Raw genomic sequence first — 24,263 nt, 5'->3', positions numbered from 1 at the left:
GCCAAAAGACACAGCTCAAGCATCAGTGCTATCTTCACACACACAGAGATGAGGGTCATGGATCTAATCCCTGTGATATAAGATGTGAAAAATTCACTAGCCCCAAGATACAAAGTCTGTGATCTAATAGACATTCCTGTGTTATTACCAAAATATTCCCCCTCTCTCCCTCTCTCCCTCTTCTTCCCTATCTCCCTCCCTCTCTCCCCATCTCCCTCCCTCCCTCCCTCCCTCCTCTTCCCTATCTCCCTCTTTCTCCCAAACACAGGCTCGTGTTGTTGCACTGGCTGTGCTGCACTGGTTGTCCTTGAAGTTTTGGATTCAACTGATCCTCCTGCTTCAGCCTTCCAAGCACTTGGGACTCCAGTCAGCCACTACCACATCCAGCTAACATTTCCCTATTTTAAGCACAGAAAATGATCCTTTCCCCTTTACCCACGCAGCTCGAATACGGAGCTCTTTTCTCCATGCCAGAAAAGGACTATGTCAGCTACATGGCTCCTCTGTTGAATGGAGCTTCCTCTGGCAGCACTTACTAAGTGAAGGTAGAACACACCCATCACTGTGATCCTCCAGTGCTGCAGAGCACGGCAAGACTGTTCCTAAAGCACACTCTCTTCCAATTCCTTAAAAACACTTACAGGGGACTGGGGGAACCTTTTAGGATGACAGCAGTGTTCCGTACCGTGACTGAGGGAGGCAGTGGAAACATGACTGTATACATTTGTCAAAACTCATCCAACTGTGTACTTCAAACTGTTGAGAGTTTTATTACATTGAAAGTGTTCCTCAATAAAAATGACTTAAAACATCCCATTTCCTACTAATTTTTAAATCATGCTTCCCCTTTCCAAAAAGGAGAACATTTGGGTTTAAATTTTCAGTTCCGCTCTGGTGGTGAGGCTCTGAAGTCATCCTGTTAACATGCACACATCCTGCAAGGAGCCCCGAGCCCCCGGAGGAATGACTAAGTAAGTAGGCAGCGTGCAGAGCAGGACACATTCCAAAACACAGGCGCCTCGCTCCCAACTCTTGTACGCCCAGCTAATAAAAAACGGAACTTGTCACTGGATTATTACAACCACCACTGGCATCTACTAAGAAACCCTATCTCTGAACTCACAAAATCCTAGAAACTGAATACTGTCATCTCACTATTTTATGGATCCAATCTATAAAGCCAGGGCTGGTTCAGAAGCCAAGTCCCGTTAGGTCTGCACCAACTCAAACACACATAAGAACCCCCACAAATCTGTACATACAGATTCAACAAGCTGGGATCTGTAATAAGACAGCAGCTTTCTTTACCCACAATGTTCACTGTTTGTTTATTTTGAGAGAGGGTCTCACTGTGTAGTTCAGGGCAGCCTTAGACTCACTACATGGCCCAAGCTGGTCTTGAACTCACAGCAATCATCCTGCCTCAGCTTCCCCCAGTACTAAGATAATACGTATGTACCACCATCCCCAGCTACACATAAGATTACATTCATGGGTTTTAACATGCATATGGGTATCACACAAAATTGCAGTTAGTATTTTTACTATGACAACAGCCAGCTGATCTTTGAGTCTCTGAGTTAAACTAAAAGACTGTCCGAGCTGCAAGGCAAGTTAGTGATCATGACTGAAATTCCATCTGAAAGGGAGCTCTGGGTTTCAGTGTTTCCCGACAGCGTAGCACTAATCCTTGGATAGACAGAGGTGACATTTCCACTATGGAAATACTGTGATAAGTCAGGCCATCACCAAAGGCTTCAGAGCTCCAAAAGCAACTCGTTTGTTTTCTAACTCGTTCTTCTCTATCAGCTACAATGAACACAAGTACACATATCATGTGATACTAATCTGTCACAGAAGGCACTCGGACAACAGTCACAACATTACCAGCTCATAAATGTCCTCTTCCGGCTGAGGGATGTAGAACTGCATTTTGTTTTCTATGAGAAATTTTAGACGCAGGTAGTGAGCAGAATGGTCCAGCTGATGTGTCTGGGAGAAAAAGAAAAGAATATGTCCATTTAACAGAAAATAGCTAGGAGCAGTGCTCCACCAACAGAGCATCGCGTCTCCCAAACACAATGGAGACTTGGTATCAGAGGCAGGGTTAAGGCTTCCACACCTTTTAAAAGGTTTGTACCCCAAACTTAGGGTTCATAATCATCTCCACTGAACTCATCCTATGATTCAGTGGAAACACCTATGTTACATCTTCACCTCTCTTTGCTTGATTCATGCATGGCACATCTTGGCACTGGATTTTCCAACCAAAAAAATATCAGATCCAAGAGGACCTTATATACAATTCCATATCTAACCCAAGTGACTCATGAAAAGTGACCAGAAAGGTACAAATAAGTTTACAATGAGAGAAAATAGCTGTGCCCAAGCAAAGTTGTGGTTTTTTTCTTTAACCATGTGGGGACACCAGAGTAGTTGTTCAACATTCGTGTGCAAGGGGTTTTGCTGCAGGTAAGGCATTAGGGTGGCAGTCTAATTTATATACCCAGCAGGCGACGTCCTCAGGGGTAGAGCCACAGGCGTGTGCCCAACTTTGAGCTCACACTGAGTGTTCTGCTCAAGGAATGTTCAAAAATAGGAACAAAAATTTGTAGAACTTCTTTGGTCCTGGATGGGGCAGTTGGTTTTTTTCTATTTAAAAAATCACGCTTGGTTTGATTTTGGTAAAGAGCAATCATGACAATATAGATTTTAAAATAACTCTCAACATAGAGTCAAGATGAGACAAGGAAAAAAGGAAGCGCTCTTCAAAAATTACATTGGCAACATGAAGACATATTGCTAGAGAGAAAGTATTTTAACTGTTTGGTTCCCCCACTCCCACCCCAGCTTTTATTTTTTTATTTTGAGATGAGGTCTTGCTAATTCACAAAGTTACGTAGGCTGGGTTCAGTCCTGCAGTGTTCTTGCCTTGACCTCCCAGAGCGCTACAATTACAGAACTGCTGTATCTGCATCATTCTTAAGGCCAAAGTAGCTGTGCTCTAAGACTATTCTCATAATACTAATTAAATCACCTCTAACAAACTCCAAAGTGTTCCAGACGCTGTCCACGTAAAGCAGAAACCCAAGCACACCTGTAGCCCTTGAGAATGTGGTTATGCAAAAGTGGTGGGCACCACACAGCCATTGGGGCAGGGTTGGTTTCGTATTTTAAATAAATACATAAATGCAGAGATCAGACATTCCATGTTATTACAAAAGCACACTTCTGGAAAGCCAAACCAGTTCCCTCTGAACATGCAACAGGGTGATAAAGTTTTCTACCAGTGATTCTGGGGAACCCCTGACCCGCATCCTGTTCCCAAGTAACGTGATAGTCTGAGCCTGCCGCGCAGAACATAGACACCATTCCAAAAACACACTCCCGGACACCCGGCCGCTGGCTCGCGTCCTCTCTTGCCGGAATTGAAACCAGAAGCTATTGTCTACAGACCCAGGCTGCTGAAGTGAAAGATAATAACGGTTTGTGGGCAAAAGCCCAGGAAAACAAAAAACAGGGAAGTTCTTAGGTGTCCTTGGGCTCGCCTACCGCTTACAGGAGAGCTACCAAGATAAATAAGCAACGACAAAACAGCAACATGAGGCTGATACAATAAGCAAGGGAAGTTTCTTTCAAAGGTCAGGGGGTTGGAGCTGCAAACACTTACCACCTACCCAGGTCCTCACTGAAATCTTTAATTAGAAGTAGAATTTTGGTTCACCATCTGTTCCTGACTAAGGCGCAAGGGAACGAGAACTCAGTTTCCTGGGGTCTTAGCAACAGGAACAAATCGGCTTGGAAGCGTCTCGTCATCATTAATAAACATTTTGGATACTCTCAAAGACACCGCCACTTAAGCAGACCATCTTGTGGAAATCCATCCTGCACAGCCACCTCACCTAAGGAAATTCTGCTAACTGAAATCACAGTGTAAGAGGGAGGGCACTCTCTCAGTACCAAGACTTCAGGTGGTCCTGGCACCGTCTAGGGCCCCAGCAGCCCTTAAAGGCGACAGTACGGACTTCTTTCCCTTCGACCAGCAGGGCTGCCTTACTTTTGTTGCTTAATGTGGCAGAGAAAAAAAAAAAGCATATTACAAGGGTAAGAAGGCTATTTCCTGCCACATTCCCAATCATATTTTTTGAACTTTATATTACAGGAATTCCTTGGTAACTTGAAAATATAAAAAATGATCACGTGCAACAGACACAAAAACTAAAATGGTTTGACTTGGAACCGGGAGCCCTGAGTTTGGTGGGAGAATAGCTATCCTAACACTGGGACACTGGTTCAGTTTTCCGGCGTGCCTTCCCACCTTGATCATGAAATCTCACAGTTACAGCTGGTCTAAAATAAAGGGCAAATCCTAATGAACTAATTAAATCAGATCTCAGAAGTCTCAAAAAGTATATTATGCTCCTCAATATCAAAACAGGCCAAACAACCAACCATATTCACAATGCATCTTTGTGCAGAAGGAACTGCAAACGTTAATGAATATTTTAGGATGGTGATTCTAAATATGTGACCTGCTTTAAACTTATAAAACATTCAAGAGAAAATTTCCTAACAAGAAATTCAGCTAGAAAAAATTTAAATGTACAAATTCGCTTTCCAGAGTACACTTACTTGTTACTTAGAGAGCATCTGATTCATTTCAAAGCAAAGCGGCTATAAATTATAACAAATATTATCATAGGGCAATTCTAATTCGGTTGGTTTAATTTTTTAAAATTAGTGTCTTACATAACTACTTCAGGGGAGGAAATAACAAAACACAATGCAGATCTTTTCAGGAAGTAATTTGAGCCACTAAAATAGTTAACAATTTATTGAACAGATCTTCCAACCACCATGTTTTGTTCTTCCAATTTCTCTTCTTTCAGTGAAACTCCTCTGGGAAATATACTAACCCGTAGTTGTTGAACATAGAAACCCATCACACTCACAAATACACAAAGCATTACTGCAGAATCTCCAGAGACTTTCCCCCCTCACCTTCAAAGTGACCTTTTATTTCTTAAACACCAGTGGTTGTTAGGATATGTAAAGCCACAGTAGGCCAATAGAGTAAAAGCATAAAATAAAGCTGATATCATGTCATATGTGAACAGCATCAATGAGTATGACCGAATGGCTTTTGCAATCACAAGAACATAGTAAAACCTATAGATCAACATAATTACCTGCTACATTTAGCAACAATTATCATGGTAACATGATGAAATGTAGATCTTGAAACATTTACTATACCAGAACTTGACTGGTGATCAGATGGCAGATGGCAAACTGATGGGAAATGATGTGGATCAGAGAGAATAGGAAAGAGAATGAGCTGAATGCAAGAGACAGGAGAAAGAGATTGATTATTAAATATTAGAAAAAGCATCCATCACCAACGTTGAGTATGACAATCACAAAATAAAAGACATGCATTCCTACATCTTTGTTTTCAGTTTCTCCTCCTCCAAAAAGAAAAAAAAACCAACAACAAAAACCCCACTCACCGTTATAGTAAGTCATTAACAACCTGTAGCACGGTTTCCACATTATCTCTTTCTTTCCACTAATTACAACAAAGCACTTTTCAAAGAGAAGGCAAGCTTTACAAGGCATCTGGCTCTCAGCACACATGTAACTCATACTACATAGATGTTTTTCCAGAGAGCATCAATTTCTTAAAGTGCAGCACCAAAGTTTTCTGTTCTTAAACTCATAACATGCAAGCTTGTTCACACTGTTCTCTGTTTATGTATTTATGTTTTTGGAAAAAGAAATAAAAACCTAGGGAAATTTAGGCAGGATGATTTTTTTCATTGTTAGAGAAAGGGATTTGTTGTACCTTAGTGAGGCCAACAGAAACCTTGCATGTAAAAGAAATAAGCACACAGCAGTGATGGCGAACATTTTGTATCTGTCAGTGATGACAAACAGCCCACCGTGGTATGCGTGCCAGAGGTTCACCACCACCGTTATGGGGAACAGGGCCCCAGTATTATTTAATTATGGTATCAAAATGGCAGTGACAGTATTATACTTCATTCCCTTAGTTTCTACCCAAGCTGGAGCTTGAAAAGCACTTAAAATTACCCAACCATTCAGGTTTAATCTTGGATTCCTGATGGAGCCTAAAGCCGCTGACCACAGAGCGCCCCCAAACCATGCTAGTCCCTGAAAACTCCGTTACAGCTTGACTTTGGCAAAAAGGCCGGAGTCCTACTTTGAACACTTTGAGCTGCAGATTTAGGAATAACTCCCACTGCTCTGCAGAATATTAATGATTCTCTAAAGAATCGTGCTAATCTATAAATAAAGCAATGCAGAAATCCTCAGTAGACCTATTTTGTTAAGTAATTAAAATGAAAAATTACGAACAGAGATACCATTATCTTCAAAAGCTAGAACTCGCATATGTGGAAGAATCGAAGTATGTAAAGCAGTATCGTTTATTTTTAAAACCTACCTGGGGGCTGACTTTACTCATCCTGAAACAAGTAACTATTCTACTTTTCCTCCACATGCACTATCTGTGAGAGGTTGATTGCAGCTCACTGTTCCATTTTCCCCACTTGCCACGAGCCATATTTTTTTTTCTTTAAAAAGGCTCAACTGATCCCTTTCTCTCTGAGCCTCTCTTCCTCTGTCTACAAGACAGGGAAAGCAACTACTCTTCCTCAGATTGGTCATCACCACAAAACAAGACCACAGGTGCTACCAGTTACAGCATTAAAGATAAAAACAAGCACATAAGAAAAGCTCCTTTCTCTCCTCTCCTCTGGCCCTCACTCAGGGGCATTCATTTGGTTGCCCTGCAGAGAGAAGAAAACTTAGTGGCCCTGAAAAAGATCTAAACTTTTCGATAGCTTAAAGGTAAAGCAGAGGAAACAAGTTCAGCCTAATTCAGTGTTCCCGAGTAAGGGAACTTGGGCTCACTTCAGTTATTCTCCCTTTTAAAGCAGCCTTGTGTCGATTACTGACTCAAGAGCAGGTCACGAAACAGTACCCAGCATATGATGCCATCAAACACATGCAGGAGTGTTGTGTAGGAAGAAAATGGAAAGATGAACACCAAATGTTTATAACAGTTATTTCAGATTCTCTCAGTAAGTGCTACGTAACACGTTAATGTACCGTTTTGTTCTTAAATTTTCTAAAATATGTGCATCAATGTGCTCACTGCAAATCTATCAAAGTCACTGAAAGCAGCCACTTATCTGAGTTCCTGTCCTTACAAAGGGAGGAAGTCACTTATATTACTTAGTATATTATCACAAAGGATGCAATGGTGCTGTGAAGTGGAATTCAGGTGCAGCAAACGCCCTCTTCTCCGGTGACACGGACTTTCCATTTGCACCCTACGAGATTCTCCTCCCCACCCTTTCAGAAATTTTTTAGGGAAACACCCCAAAGCAGCTCTATACCTTGCAAATCAGCTCCAGGGTATCCCGTGCAGTGTCCCCTGGCCGGACAACTGTCAAGGCTGGCTGATTATTGGGCAGACAGAACCAGGACGGAGTAAAATACTCGTGGACCCAGATGTCACAGTCAGGATTGTGCTGGTGGACGCTAGGTAAGACCACTTCTTTCTCCCTCTGTAATATGAAGTAAAGTTAGCAGTGCCACAGCAGACCACCTCCTACAACCTCAGACGTGCATTCAGCTCCCGGGGACTTTCCTAGCAAAACAGCACAGAGCAGAAAAGATGCCAGAGGGGAGGAGAGATAGAAGCTCCCAGGAAAGGAGCTCAAAGGCAGGAAGCTTGGGGGAGAGGGGGGCTGGGGAGGTGTCTAATTTCAGACCTGGGGCGGACCCCCACCTGGTGTGCAGCTTTAGGAGGTGAGCATGGCATGAGTGAAGAGGTACTGAAATCCAGATGAATGCAAGAAATGGGTCCCCCATTCAGCTCAGCTTCATGATTGTTATTTCTCCTACAAATTCGTGTTAAGTTTTGAGTAGTAAAGAGGCCCATCAACAAGAATATCTGCCACATGAAGTCTGCAAAGCAACAATGAGGCCCTGAGGAAATCCTTTCATAAAGGTCATGCTTTACCACTAGCTATCGAGAGGTGGACTCATTTCTGTGCTCTCCTAGGGCGCCCAGCACAACAGTGGGAGAGAAACAGCTCCATTTCTCAGAAATTTGCAAGCTCAAGTGTTGTATGGGTTCTCTTATATGAAAAACCCAAGGTAGAAATAAGCCAAAAGGCAAGATCAAAGGCAGATAATAGGAAACAGGGAGGTCAGCCTTTTCCAAATCAGTCAAGAGGACCAAGGGATTGAGAAAGGTGGAGTGGGGAGGAGAGGTCATAAAAAGAATGAGGACAGTGACTATAACCACTGTGCATTGCGAACATGGACAAAAAGAAAAAGAAAAAAAAAAAAAAAAAAAAAGACGGGCCAGGGGTGAGGCCTCTTAAGAGAATGGCCTCATTCTGCCCTGTGTCACTCTGCCTGCGGACAGGAGTAGCAGAAAAGCTTGGAGTGGGAGAAATGCTACTGTATTAACCTAGCGGGCACCTGGGTTAAACCTAAACCTGACAAACGGCCAAAGCAGAAAATAAATGCCCTAGAGATCGATGAAATACTAGGAATACAGTGCAATAAGTAAGGGATGTTAGATTTCAGCAACAGAAACAGATTTCTGATGGCCAATGAGCATCACGTAACGTTGCATGCATTATTGGTTTATAACTAAGCCACTGGTGGATAGATATGCATCTATAGATTACCAAGAACAAGGCCAGGGTTAGTAACGTACAAGAAACGAATTTCCAAACAAAGACTGAGAGGTGGCAACATAACCATTCCATGCATTTAAAAAAAAAAACAGAATCCAACAATGTGTGTGTGGGAATGGGAAGGTCTCAGTAAAGGCCACTAAACTAAAGCCACAATTTCAGGCCTGCCTTTGAACACTGGTGCTTTGCAGATAAGTTAGACCCCAGGGAGGGAATTGTCAAAAAGCAATCAACTTGCCTACATCCCATTAACCATAATTGGAATCTTCCCACTGCTCCCAAGTGCCACATTAAATAAGTGCCCCTTAGCACTGGATCGGCCCAAGTTTTGCATCGAAACTGCTTTTTGTAAGCAAGGCATTCTAACAGGGGCAGGAAGAGGAAAAAAAGAGATTCCCTGAAAAAAATAGAAAAGAAAAACCACAAAAGCTACACAGAAATCCAAAGGAAAATCTTTGGCAGTTTCCCCAGTGTGTGTGAAGGAAGGAATATTCCATTATTATAAGTGCATAATAACTGTAATCCCAGCATTCTGGTAGGCCGAAGCAGGAGGATTACAAGTTGTAACCTGGGCAGCTTAGTAACTCATTGAAATCCTATCTCAAAATAGAACATAAACAAGGACTGGAAATACAGTCTGGTCTTCAGGCCGGAGGCTGAAAACCCAGGAGGGCAAAGCAAAAGTGTGCAGTGATGCCATACGAGATGCACTGGCCCACTGCAGAAATGACTGTGCTTGGAATATATATAGGCACGATAATTTAATTTCATCAAATCTCCACGCAAATGCTCCATGGCTGGGTATTTCCAGAGACAGCTGCCTTTGTATCCTCGATGACACAATCCATGAGCAGTCTGGATCGAGAGAAAAAAGCCTTCTCCCTTCCCGCTTCTCCCTCTCCCTCCAGAAACCCCACGCTGCTCTGGCTCCTGAGGCTCAGCTCCTTCTAGAACCCGGGTTGTGCCATCGCTGACTGACACTGCCTGGTTGCATGGTAACAGATAGCTGAGTTCTGTCATAGTGATCCTGAGAACCAGGGCCTCTCCCTAAGGTCATGTTACCAACACTAGAACCACAAACAAAGGGGCTGCTGGCATCGCCACTGGGGTATTGAAAACTAACGATGCCCATTTCCTTAGGGGCTAAAAAAGGGGAGGGGAAGGGAGGCCAAGGAAGGAGGATAATAATATTTTAGACTATCAATCAGAGCAGTCTGAAAACTCCTATTAAATCCAAGCAAAAGGTTGAATAAAGTCTGTGAATCTTTAATTGAATACTTAACTTGGGAAGCAAATGTGGTTTTTAAAAAAAAGAACATACTATCAGAACAGTTCTTTGAAATTAATGGGAGCAAAATAGCGTGTGTGGGCAGAGAGCGAGGGCAATAAGAAGAACTCGCCTCTTGGGAATAAAAGTTGTACATAAAAAGGAATTGGCAATGACATAAAATATTCAGCTACCTGAGAACGCACATTTTTTGTGATATTCTAGGTGGAAACCTATACCTCCAATGATAAATACAAAAAATGTTCTGTCAGCAAGAGAATGGTCTTATTATCACCATGTTTTAAACACAAGATGATTCTCCAGCTCACACTGCCCTGTTACATAACTTCCTAAAACCGATCACTTAGGTTTTTATATGGAGTCTACTTAATTTTAGTATCCCAAGGAACCAAAGCATTGTGCATGTGCAGATGCTCGCGTGGTACTTTTAGAAAAGGAACACGTGTTTATTTTTACCTTGCCATCTGGAACAATGTCATCAAATAGTCCCTCTAAAGATTTCTTTACAGCGTCGGTTCCCTCTCCAAACACCTGCACATACAAAAGGATCAGTTTAGAAAGAAATCTGGCCAATGGGCCAAAGGAGGCACAGGAAGGAGATGGAAAATGGGCAGAGCTATTAGAAAACATCACAGGAGTTTTCAGATAGTCCTACATCAAATCTCAAAGCAGGTAATAGCATTTAGGGTGGCAGAATATGAAAATCACGTCCCTGTACATCGCTGACTTTCCACATTTTTAACAGTTCAAAACCAAGAATAAGTTTGCATTTTGGATCTGGATAATTCATCTTAATCTAAAAAAATACACTCACAAAAAGCAATGAAGAATTTCTACCTCATACCCTTGATCAGATACTTATAAGCAATAATCAATTTGTGTTTTATTATTCTATTGAACAGAACTTGAGAAGGTAAAGTATTGGTAGTATTTTCCCCACAACATGGCAGAAGTCTTTTTTATTTAACAGCAACAACAAAAATAGAAAACTGTCTGTCAGGGGGTAGAGTGGTACATGTCTGAATCCTACTTACTTGAAAGGTACAGGGTACACAAGTAACGTACAAGGAACACAAGTTCAAGGTCAGTATGGTCAACTTATTGAGGCCCTGTCTCAAACCAAAATCAAAAAAAGGAGAAAAGATAGTCTGGGAAAACAGCTCAATGGTAGAGTGTCTCTAGGTTCCAGCCCTCGAGCTGAAGAGGGAGAAACCAGGAAACTGTCTATCCTTTCAAATTTAATGGAGCCTGATCATGTAAAGATATGACGAAAATCGTAACAGGGTATTGATGCCAGTAGCTAATCAATGCCCAAACACATGGACATAAGGAATTTTATTTACTGATTCTAAACTGAGCACGTACTACTACAATAATATAAAATTTTTTTTTAAAAAAAGGCTTTTTCATCAAAGTAGATGAAGTATTCACAGACAATTTTTGTCCATTTCAGAGTACTGAATTAATGAACAAATTTACATCAGTCTGTTTAGGGCTGGGCAAGAAGATTTTTCAGAACTCTTAGTTTAAGAAACAAATATTTATATATTACAATGTTCTGTGATTCATTTTTTCTTTTCCAAAAGGACATGAAAGATTCTCTAGATTTCATTTAAATTTAGGCACAGATATCAAAAACAGGTTTGCAGCATAAGCTGGTGCTGACAGCAGAATCACCCAAATCAAGCGTTTTGATGGAACCGAAAAGGAGGAACCGTTAGAAGGGACAGACGCTCGCTGCTACTGTCCTCCCGCAGGCTGAGTAGAGAACCCGCAAATCTTTAAGTGGCTGCTCTGAGCACACACTGACAACCCGCCAAATACATGCTTCTTCCCATATTTACACAGCGCAAACCCCAGAGTAGCAAACTCTACGTCCCACCTCCCCCAAGAGCACAGAGCAAACTGCAAAGCTGCTCAGTCTCATGCCCTTTATCCCCTGTTCATCTGGTGGCTACTGCAGGTTCTGTAACACCACCAAAAAATCCCACATTAAAACGATGAGCACGTTAGGTGAGGAATTCAACACATAGGTGTCCAGGACTGATCTCTTTTTAAACGTTATTTCTTTAGGAAACGAATAGCTGGAATTCTCAGCGCAAACTGAGAGGCTTCTTTCTGTAAGTCAGTCAGTCTTTCCTCATTTTGCACAATCATGGGGCATGAGCAGCTCTCACCAGCCACCCTGGTCACGACTTCTAGAATGCTCACTGCCTGGCCGTCCAGCCATTGTGCTCACGATCTGGCCTTTCCCTTCTTCCAAACAGACTATATAAATGCTCATGTTCCTTTCGCCCCTGAAATGGAAACTTCCAGGGATACTCAGTTCTCAGAGTCAAAGGAAAAGATGACAGTAACAACAGAGAGTGAGTTTCCCAGGAGTAACATCAGGAAAGCAGTCTTCGCTCATAATGAAGGAGAATCGATGCGGAAGAACAGGGCTACAGCCTAGTTATCACATCCCACACCGCACCAGCCTAGGTTGTCCATTCAGGATGTTCTGGGATCCCCTTGCAGCCCTTATGCCTCAGCAGACATGGCCAAAGCAGGAAGTAGTGCCAGCAGACTGTAGCTCCCCTTCTCAGAGGCAGAGGGACTGTCTATTTAATGCCAGCCCCAGAAAGCCAAGGGCAAAGACACAATCAGAGTCCCTGCAGACTGCCTTTGCTCTAGTGCCAGAAGTAGCTTCAGGAGGCTCAGAGCTTAGGGCCCGAGAGGCCTCATCATGGAGTCCCACTCTGCCTTGAAGGCTCAGGGTGAATTGTGCACTTTCAATAGGTCTATAATTACCCAGGGCTTGGAAAGGATGCAGGTGGGGAGACTGGGGGTTGATGATAGACTAATAGCAGAGTTCAGTGTTACGGGTGTGCATTATCTATTAAAAGGGTCTAGCATGACTAGCTGCTCTGTGTCAATTAGCTGACTTAAAAATAACAGTGTCAATAAAGGAACACACACACACACACACACACACACACACACACACACACACACGCTCTCCACTGGGTAACCATGGAAGCAGTCCACACACAGCTCCTTTTGGTCCGCTCTGAAACCTACCTGATTGATGCTTGGGCGTCCTTGCTTCTTTTTGGAGGTGGTGTCCAGACCCCAAAGTGAAGAAAACCTGCTCCTTCGCTTGCTTGCAGATCTGGACATAGCCTGAGTACGCCTCCTCACTCCAGTTTCACCAGTCCGTGCTGCCACCTGCGGATGACAGGAACCAGCAGTAACAAACCGTCAGGACCAGTGGAAGGGAGCTCTGGAACCCACCTGACTAATGCTTGGGCATCCTTGAGGTCCCTACTCAGTCCCACCGTTCAAAAAACCCTCTGTTGTCCCAGCCCACATAGAACCCAGCCTGAAGTATGCCTCAGAGGTATTCAAACTTCGCGGCCTATCATGGATTCAAGGTGGAAACGAAAGGCTGGCAAACTCAGTCTCTACATGAAATCATCACTAAAAATACACATAAGTAGTAATAAAATACAGATGCTATGTTCCCAAGAATTAGCTATCTTTCCTGTCTCAGGCTTGAACCACAACATCAAGGTTGATGAGCTGTGGAGTTCTCGCGATTCTGCAGAGCTATTTCTATATGGTGATGAAGACTCAGGCTGAAGATCAGTGAAAAGAATGGGAAAATAGCAGATTTTGGTTCCTGTGATTCCCTATTAAAACTAAAATCACCAATCTCTCCTTTTTAGTTATCCTAGGATATATATATACAGCCATGTTCTTTACTAGGCAAATATTTAATTGAACAAGTTCCTTTGCTGTCTTGCAGTGGGGTCCATAATGATTTTGATCCCTGGGGTGTAAGGAGGAAAACTACTTGCACCTTCCAGGAACTGCCCTCAGGAGAAGGAGGCTTCCTGTTACCCCCAGGGCTCCTCCTCCCATCACAGGACATAGTGTCCAGCAGAGCAACCTGTGTCTCCAAAGAAGGAAAAGCCACTTCCCCGATATACATAACTTTCACGTCCTATGTTCGGGTAAACAGGAAGTAACTTGTATTTTTTTTAAAGCTACCTCTGTTGAGATATCTGCAAAGCAGCTGCAACCCAGAGAAACATTTCAGAAGGGGACACCCCAAATTTAAAGCTGTCACTGCAGTAAGTGCTCAAACAGAACCTCTGAGCACCCCCTGAGTCCTCATAGGCAGGGCATTTGGCTTGAACTTTCCCCCACAGGTTGTAAGTCCCAGGAACTGAATCAAGAGGCCTCCACAGGCCACCCACGGGCTCGCCTTTCAATAAAGGGAGTGGTGGGAGGTCTAGCCAGTCAGACTTGAAACTCCCCTACTGGCAATTTGTTGCTGGAGGTGAATGTCCTGGAACCTACTGTCATAGGTTCCCACGCAGGCAACTCCCTGTGTGACAGACGCCAACTGGCAGCTGGGGATGAGGCAGTGTTGGGTAACACACGAGGCCTCCCCAAAGCGGGCATGCTGGCTCACAACACACCCCTCTGGGTCTCCAGTACCGACAGGGCAAGCCTGGCAGAAGCCCTGTGGCTGTAGGGCAGGGACCTCCATGCATTCTAAAGACAGGGATCAAAACAGCTTCTCTGACAGGTGTGAGGGAGAAGCTCTGGTCCCTGATGAAAACAGCGAGATAAAGGAGCTGGGAAGTCTTGCATTTTCTCAGCTTAGTGCATTTTTTAAAAAATCAGGGCAACCCTTTTGGGACCCCTCCTGTATCTCAGGAGCTACTCCTGTTCCCCACTGCTATTTCCCAGTCCTTTTCCCCAATACATTTTCCTACTCTTAAAAAAAAAATTCAGCTTATAAAAACTGGTCGCCCACACACTTTGGGAGTTTTTATGAGAAAGATCTTTTATGACTATTCTCCAGGTGTTTTGGGGAACAAAAGTCACGAAACAAAAGGCACCATTAAATCCATACAAACTTTTCTGTATGTCCACTACTTTCTAAATTAAAGGTAAATGAAAGTTGTAAAAGGATTAAACTAAATTAAATTGGAAAGGACTCACACGCACACATACATACATACAAGATTCCATGACTATGTAAATACTGAATAAATAATGTGACATTTCAAAATCCTAAAGAAGATGCCTATTTGAACTCTTGTCCATGTATCTATTTATAAACAGGTAAATCCAGTCATAAGTAGATTCACACATACACACACACACAGCAGCCATGCAGTCAGCCCTGTATATCCAGGGATCAAACCAACCTCGGATTGTAACTATCCCAAATAAAAAATATCATCTCTCTTGAATATGCATAGACTTTTCTTCATCATTAATCCCTAAACAATACAACAACTATTTGCATAGCATTCACACTATATTAGGTATCATAAGTAACCTAGAGATAATAACCTGAGACCTAAAAAGTAACTCTCAAGTTTACAATTTTAGCGGGGGGAGGGGGGGGGAAGCATGAGAGAGACTCACACACCCACAAATACTCTCAGTGACCAGCTGACTGGTTAGTTTAGTCTGCTGAATAAACACTGTATTTAAGGTTGCTATAGCAGCTATTCCCAATTGCTGAGGCCTTGTAAACTGCAAGAGTCACCACTATCCCCAAGACAATAATGACTCCAAATGAGCAAAGGGATGTAGAAAAGAGAAGGCTGGCAAGAAGAACTGCTGGACCGGAGCTCAAGAGTTTCTCAATGATCTCTACCCGGACAATGCTGGCCTTTGTGGCCCACACCTGATGACTCTATCATTCAGCTCATCTGTGCAAACAAGAACAATGATAACCTTCTTCCAAAGAGTACAGCGGGGACCCTTCAGTTAATTGCTGCCAAGTCACTCAGCATTGCTGGAAGCTCTCCTGCTGAATGGGGCCTCCATTGTTGCTCCAACCCCTCCCCTGGCCCGTTACCCTCACACCTCCTCCTCCTACTGCCCCCTGAAAAGGACCGAAAAATCTGAACAAAGGCTAAATTGAAGAGTGTTTCAAATCCAAAGGGGGGAAAAAAATACTTGGGGTCAAATGACAAGGGAAGAAGGGGGGAAGACAAAGTGCTCTATGAGCCAGACTATAAAATTCCCTACCCTGGATGTTCCACAGAAGCTAAAACAGAAAATAGGAACAGATACCCAAAAAGGTTGCCTAGCTTGCTGTGTCTCAAATGAAATCCTTCAGGCAAAAGATCAGTTGGCAGGGACACATCACTGAAGCAGCTAGCAAGAAAAAGAACAAAAGAAAGGAAAGGTGGACATATGGAATTAAGTGTGCTTTTCTAGAATCGCTGACCAGGGGTTGGGATTGTACTTAAAGGGCAGAACACATGCATAGCATACGGACGGCCAGTGGCTCAATGGCCGGCCACCCAAAGGAGGGTCCACACGCATCACAGACACTGCAGCGGGGGAAATGAGACGGACTGGAGATAAACTAGGAATAATAAAGCAGCGGCCTTTACTTGCCTGCCTCGGAAAGCTGAACACCAATGGCTGGGAAGAAAATAATAGGTATGGAAGTTTCAGGTAGAAAGTTCAAGTATTTTCTCCAAATTGTACCAAGCCAAAGTAAAAGGAGGAGCTGGGGGATGCTGGAGTTAAGCTTTCCTCTGGATGAGCCCTCTTAAGGCCCCCTGACCAGGACATTCGGACAAGAAAGTAAGTAATTTCTATCCCAATCTTTTGGGAGGAAAAAACACAACCTCAAAGAAACAGACCTAGATAATGCCATTAATTGAAAACTGTTTTTTAAGACTTATTCATCCCAGCACTTTGAACCACCATTACTAAAAAATAAAGACATAATAGCTACACAGAGAGGTGGTAGGCAGGCAGGCCAAGAGCAGAGCTGTAATTAGCAGAACAAATCAGGATGCCAGTTTTAATAACTCCAGAAATTGGTTTAAGACTTCTTTAAAAATGTAAATCTACCCCTAATTATCTGAACGATGGCGCTAACCTATTTATAAAGAACACAAACGCCTCTGACTGAATTACAGCTCTGAATTCAATGGAGGCTACAGCTGACATGGTAAGACAAGAGAGGCCCAGGCGAGTCTTCCAGTGCGGTTCCTGGAAACTGAGACTTAACATTTAATTCTGTAGCAAATGTGCTAAGGTGCAGTAGTACATTTTAAGTGGGTGTCGACTTGGATGGGCTAAAAGCATGTGATTTCTTTCAGCAGGAAGGAATCAAGAGTACATAAAGCTGTTCGCAATTTAGCAAGTACATGAAATTACAGATCACGAACATACAACACAACCATATGTACCATGCCCCAAAGGTCAAAGGAAAATGCCCCTCCTCCAGCCATATATGCGTTTAGCTGCTACATTGTGAGAATTCTTTGTCTTCCTCACGTATTTGTGACTACAAAACAATGATAAATAAATAAAGATAATGATAAATAAGTGATAAATAAAGAAATCTCCAAAGAGATCTGTTTTTACAATGTGTGTTTGCGAGAGAAAGAGACAGAGACAGAGACAGAGAGACAGAGAGAGAAGAGAAAGAGAGGATGAGAATGCTGCTTTTATGCACGACAGAAAGACTCCCATTCACTATTTCTACAAGATTAAATTTTTTTAAATGTGAGCTGGGCATTGTAGTGCACACGTATAATACCAGCACTCGGGAGGCTGAGGCAGGAGGATTACCATGAATTCAAGGCCAGCCTGGACTACAAAGTGAGTTCAAGGCCAGCATGAACTGCATAGTGAAACTCTGCCTCAAAAATACAAGAAAAAATAATAATAAAATAGAATATATTGAGTTCAAAAGGTAACGCTGCCTGCAGATAACAAGAGCTATCAATAAACAATATGGCAAACATCTAGTAAGCCTACATGCCAGGGCCCGGAGGTGTGGCTCAGAAGTGGAACACTTGTGTAGCCTGCATAAGGCTCTGGGTTCAATCTCGGGCAACAAAAAAGACAGTGACTGTTTCATTCTCTTTGCACCACAATTTAGGCCCCATCAGGAAGTGCCTAAGTAACAAGTTTCTAAACAGATTCAAGGGAAAATCTGAATCCACTGTAAAGGAAGGGCATTTCAGAAATCCACCCACAGCAGCAAACTAGGAAAATACTTCAGAGACTGCTGGCAAGTCCTGTTCAGAATTAAGCATCAGCATGAATATTTTTCAAACATTCATTAGCTTCTACTCACCAGGGCATGAAACGATGACACAGAAAAGATTCCAAGGCGGCCCATCGCCACTTTCGTTGGTCGGCTTGCAAAAGCAAGCAGCCTTTTGGGGTTTGGCAACTCCCCACCCTGGAGACTGGCTAAGTAACAGCGGAACCGGAATAGGTCCATTTGGAACTGTTCGAGATTTTGCTCCCAGACAAAGATCTACAGTAATCAAAAATATGAGAAAAGGGGAGAAAAAGAAAATAAACGTTAATGACTTTACCCTGCACAAACCTTACAAATCTCTGTTACAATGTAAAGTAAACCATAGGTACTCTAAGTTTCTTAGCTATGTGCACCTTTTCTGCAAACTCCTGTAGCCACAAATTCAGTATAAAAACAGAAAGCATGTGACCAGTGACTGTGCTCCACGGGTGTAGGAGTCACATGGGAAGGTGGGGCGACCCTGCAGCTGAGATCTAGGTAGGGTTTGCAGTACCAGAGAATAGGCATGGCTCCCTAACAGGAAGCTCTGTATAAAGAGAAGGAAAGTGGCGAGAACTGAAAGCAAACAGATCAGGAACTTCACAGGAGAGATGAGGAGCACAACACCAGATGGCTCACAGGGAAAACAAAAGATGGGAGAGATCCAGACCCTGGAACAGAGTTCTAAACACAGCGCGTCTCCATGATATCCCATTCCCTTATTAGAAGGAAAGCAACACCTGCCGGCTGATGTGATGATTAAGTAAGGTAACGCAAAAATAGGCCCAGGGCCTGGGACGGAGTGAAGGCTCCACGGCATTAATAACGGTACAGTTAGTGACTAATGCTCAAACTCTACCTTTTAACCCGGACTGAAGTACAGCACTGCCATACACTCATGTTCCCAGCATGGTTACTCAAACAGTCAAAAGCTCAAACGCCCCATCAGTGGACAGATGGACAAATACATTGCGGTTTGTATGCAAAAAGTAATAACGCCAGTCAAAAAACAGGCATGAAGTACGCACTAACATGCGCTTCAAAATGCTAAGTGAAAGGAGCCAAACACAAAAGGCACAGACCATGCAATGCCATCCATAGGAAGTAACTCACACAGGCAAATCTGTAAAGACAGAATGCCGGGGGCCTGGAAGCAAACACTTAGCAGCTACAGGATTTCTTCTGGTGGTAGATGGAAATATCTTGGAACTGGGAGAAGGTGAAGGATGAAGGGCATTGTGAAGGTACTGATTCCTACTGAACTGATCACTTCAAAATGGTTTTAAATTGTGTGAATTTTGCCTAAAACAATATAGCATACCGTCATGGGGTGGGGGGAGGGGGAGAAGAGGTCAAAGGTCACAGTGGCCCATGTCATTAGCCCTTCAATTATTTAAATGTCATTTCTCTACACAATTACTTCATAAGCATTAGAACAAAACTTTAAAGCAATTATCAGGTGACTTTAAAATAAATGAACACTAGGGCCAGGGATTTTTAGCTCAGTGCCATAAGATTCTGCCTTGCAAGCCTGAGATCATGAGTTCAATCCCCAGTGCCAAGGAAGGAAGGAAGGAAGGAAGGAAGGAAGGAAGGAAGGGAGGGAGGGAAGGAGGGAGGGAAGGAAGGAGAGAGGGAGGGAGGGAGAGAGAGAGAGAGAGAGAGAGAGAGAGAGAGAGAGAGAGAGAAAGCTAGTAAAAACCAAAGTATTGCATCTACATTCAACATGTACAGACATTTTTCTCATTATCCTCTAAACATTTTGCTAAAAAATTTTCTACATAATATTTACATTGTATGAGACAATTAAAGTAGTATCAAGATTTCAAGTACATGGGAAGATGTGTAGGTCACATGCAAACACGACACTGTTTTACATAAGAGATTTTATATAAGCAGCCTTTGACTTGGTATCCATGGGGGTCTGGAACCAACCCCACATGGATAGCTAAGGGATGGCCATGTATATTTTTAAAAACCACACTTCACCTTTCCTAAATTTAGCCTTTTAAATTTGCTGGAGTCACGAATGAATCCCCGCAGAGCTGAGCTCGGGTCAACTGTGCTCTCCAATCACAAATGTCCTGGAGGAGATCTGGGCAGCCACATCTGGGGAACAAAACTGCAGACTTCCTAATTACGCAGATCCCCAGAATAGCGCCCCATTGGTGGAAGCAGGAAGGCTCCTATTAGACTTCTGTCTTCCACTCAATGTTATCTTGTTCTCTTTAGCTCCTAACAATCAACTGTGAACAAAGGGTGAAGGAACCTGACAGTCACAATAAAAAATTGAGCAGCCTGGCTGACAGGTTGATGGGGAGATAACAGATGACATAAAAAAAAAATCATGTGAAGCCCTAACAAGTTTGCTGGGGTCTAAACATAGAAGCCCGATTACCTGGTCTAATATAGTTTTCTTCTTCTTTGAGTCGGTGACGGAGGACAGCTGCATTTCGCCCATTTTCTTCATCTTTTCATCCATGTCGATCTTCTGTTCCAGCTTTTTGATCTCCGACCTCAGGAGCCGGAGCGTGTCCTCTTTGTGGTGGTGTCTCGCAACGGCAGCTGCACAGGCAGAGTGAATGGCGGTGATCCAGTTCTCCAGCTCAGTCTGGCTGGTGGTCTGCACACGGGAGGTGGAAGAAGAAAAGGCCGCGGCTTAGAAACAAGCAGGGCACTTCCAGCAAAGACACTCTGGGTAAGGCTCGCCTGACCTCCTTCTTTTGAGGAATCCAGAAGTCTCACATCAGATCCCTGCCTCCCTTCACCCAGCGTCCTTAGCAGGACTCACTTGTGTATCTTTTATGTCTACACGGACAGCTGGGTTTACAGCCAACACGGCTGTGGTGAAGTAAAATGCAGTTTCCAAGGAGGCATGGTCAATCACATGGTGTGGCTGGGGACAGAGGGACATTACTGCCCGGAACTGCAATGCCTATCCAAACGTCCTATGCTAGTGTTAATCAGCAATGACAAAACTAGGGATGGGGGAAGTGCAGAACAATCCATGGTGATACTGCCTTTGGGGACCCTCCTGGCAGTATCCCTGAGCAGCAGTTCTCCTGCTGTGCTCCTCGGGCTAGGACTGAACGGCCTATTAGAATGGCAAAGATGATGTTGGGTGACAGCCACCAACAGACAGGTGACCTGTAGATGAGGCTGGTACAAGTCAAAGATCCTCTAAAAGGATCAGCACGTGCAGTAACTTGCTATTAATGAATCTTGGGAACTCAGTTACTGAGTGGAGACAGACTTTTGCAGGGATTTCCTTGAATCTAGGAAGTTTAATAAAGGCTCAGAAGTTAGCTCACCTAACCAAAAAAGGCCTATTCAGCCTAGACAGCACTTAAAACTACTGTTATGTTTCCATGCACAAAAGTCTTGATTTCTTTTTCTTTTACATATTGCCCTGGAATGAGGGCTTGTGGACACAGTTCTGCTCACACAGCCCCACAACACATTATTCCATGTTGGCTGGCAGCTAAAATTTTAATCGAGGGACCACTATAGTTACCTGTGTTATTTCTCAATCTCAGGAGCTTCGTTTCTATCAAAGAAACAGCATCAAATATTAACGATGGTGTCAGCCAATAAAGACCTCACACTGGATAAACCTAAACAATTCAGCAGTTGTTACTTTTATAAAAAGAGTATCCGCTGGTGCATAAAGACAATTTCAATCATCTGGACATTCTCATAAAGAGGCAGCAGAAGAGTCAGGGGACAAAGCATACCAAATCACTTTTCGAGGACTGTGTAGAGGACAGAGGATAAAGACAGTGCAATTCATGGTTAACTCTGGGAGGCTAAGGAGTTTGGGGGAGAAAAGGTAACACACATCTATACATGAGAACCCTCTTTCACTCTTGAATTTATTTGAATTTTTAGAATATTTGTTCCTCTGTAAAGGTCATTATCTGGAACATTTTTTTCTACATATGGCTCAGACATTACACAAGAAAAGCATGTGAGAGTTCAAGATCTCCCAACATAACGTCAAACCACCAAGCTTACTCCTGTCCAGGACAACACACACTGTCTTGATCTTTGGAATGCTTCAGCATGAGCAAGCATTTTGTTAGGTGGGATTGTTTTTCACTGCCTTTGCTATTAGGGAGAGAACCACCTCCAATGGAAAAAACAATCAAATAAGGATTATTTTTTAAAAAAGAAAAACAACTCAAAACTTTCAGTACTGGCAAATATTTGGAGCAACCAGCACTCTTAGGTACTGTTGGTTTCTGACCGTAAACAGGTTCACTGCTTTGCAAAGCTGCTAGGCACAGCCTACTAACGTTGAATACATGCATAGCTGGGACCCAATGAACACACTCAGGATACATACTCAACAAACTCTCATCAGAATCAACGTAACTGAATGGGCACACTGCCATAATCTGCAATGCGCAAAACTGGGAATTCTCTAGATGCCCAGCAGAAGAACAGCGAACTATGTGGCAGAATCACTCAACAGGATACAATATTGCAGTGAGAAAGCAGCCCCTATTCCTACATATAGCAGCATTAGGAGCAGGAAAGGAGCGTACCATTCAAGAGTAGCTATGAGGAGTGATCAGGCAACACAGCGAATATTCAAATTAAAAACAAAGAAATTATCACAGTGAAAGACGCATTACCATGAACTGCTCCCCCCATACTCATCCTCACTTCAAACACACTGAAGCCATCATTCTGGCCACTTTCTGGAACAGTTCTGGGAAGCCTCTTTTCTGAAGTCTTTTCATGGCTTCCTCAATGTTGTGAATTGATTTAAAACACTTACAGTAATTTCTAACAAATAAAAACACTGCAGTGTGTCCTTATCCACCTTATTCACCAGACCAGGTGACTTCTTCCTCAAAGTCAAAATGACCATGAAAGTAAGTATTTTAAATCTATTCAAGACATTAGGATAGCCAGGACACTGCAACCAACAACACTCACTAAAGAGGAAGTGCTTCAGAAAGTGGCAAGAATATGGGACAAGTATGCTCTAAGTGAGGGAGAGTATTTTAAGGAAGATTCATGACAATCTTTTACTGTAGTAAGTTTTTTTAAAAATATTCATAACACTTTAGACTAAATCCCATGTGTGGTATAGGTTTGTATTTATATAAAATACAAACACAGGCAAAAACAAATCCACACTGTCAGATGCCGGGACAACAGCTGTTTGGTGGAAATATTGATGGGGGAGAATAGAAAGATGCAAAGTGGGTTTTCTGGGTCTTGATCAAAGAGCTGGTGATGAAAGTGCCTGACCTGGGTGTGTTCAGTTGGCCAAACACCATCACCATGTGCACTTTTCTGTGTATATCTCATACTTTAATAGAAAGTTTCCTCAAAACAACCCTTCCATAATACATTACCCTAATATTCAAATATAATGTTTTAGACCTAGCCTAAAAATATTATACTTCATATTCTATTTTTTCATTACAAATTTTCCCTAAAGGATTACAAACAAGGTTAAAAAAAAAAAAGGCATGATTCTTTTGGCATCGTTTCTTTGTCCTCCAAAGTGCCCGGCAAACTTTGATAAACTGCTGATTCCTTGACTCCATCTGTGCTTTTGCTTTGTAGGCAGAGCTCAGGGGAAATGAAGAGCGTTTATAGACTTTACCCAGTATAAAAGGACGATGTTTGGCCTCCGGGTGTCACCACTGCGGAGCCAGCCTGCATCACCAAGGACAGGGCATGTCTCCTGCGCCCACCCCTGGCTCTCAGTGCCCGGCAGGCTTCCAGTCTATTTCCCCAAAATCAGCCTCCCCATCTCCACCTTGGTGACCCCTTCACTGCCCAACTTCCATCCCTATTTTATGGACTAAGGAAATACTTCAGGGAACTTCTTTCTTTAGAAGAAAGGAAAAGGATGTTACCAGGGGCTGGGGCAAAATGAATGGAGCACTGTGGATCGGGGTTCAGAGGTCTAGCTTTGCAAGATGAAGGAGAGTTCTGTAGATAGATGCTGACTAATGCAAGCGTACCCATTAATACCAGTGACACCAAACTGTGCACTTAAGCTCGGTGGAGACAGTAAATTGTGTGTTCTGCATTGCACAACTACTTCAGAAAGAGTCCTAGAAATTAAACACTTAATAAAGAAAAGACCAGCCCTCAAAAGCTGGAGAATCATACACCATACAGAAATGAGTGGTGACAGCTTCAT

The 24,263-nt window shown here is 43.0% G+C and overlaps 1 protein-coding gene across 8 annotated transcripts in view; it reads right to left on the bottom strand.

The window, feature by feature from the left end:
* The window catches only part of Tiam1 (TIAM Rac1 associated GEF 1), a 359,373-nt gene that overhangs the window by 61,623 nt on the left and 273,487 nt on the right, over positions 1-24,263 (bottom strand). For all 8 annotated transcript variants that reach the window (XM_063252519.1, XM_063252516.1, XM_063252517.1 and 5 more), the window contains 6 exons: positions 20,493-20,717; positions 18,146-18,331; positions 13,090-13,236; positions 10,486-10,560; positions 7,425-7,595; positions 1,888-1,992 (listed from right to left, as the gene is read on the bottom strand). In XM_063252519.1, coding sequence (XP_063108589.1) covers positions 1,888-1,992; positions 7,425-7,595; positions 10,486-10,560; positions 13,090-13,236; positions 18,146-18,331; positions 20,493-20,717 — 909 coding nt within the window. The remainder of the gene's footprint in view (positions 1-1,887; positions 1,993-7,424; positions 7,596-10,485; positions 10,561-13,089; positions 13,237-18,145; positions 18,332-20,492; positions 20,718-24,263) is intronic.

This window comes from Cavia porcellus, unplaced genomic scaffold (genome assembly GCF_034190915.1).
Source record: "Cavia porcellus strain 051 isolate PalLab524CR breed Dunkin Hartley unplaced genomic scaffold, mCavPor4.1 scaffold_7, whole genome shotgun sequence".
Lineage (NCBI taxonomy): Eukaryota > Metazoa > Chordata > Mammalia > Rodentia > Caviidae > Cavia > Cavia porcellus.
This window is presented reverse-complemented; position numbering and strand designations above follow the sequence as displayed.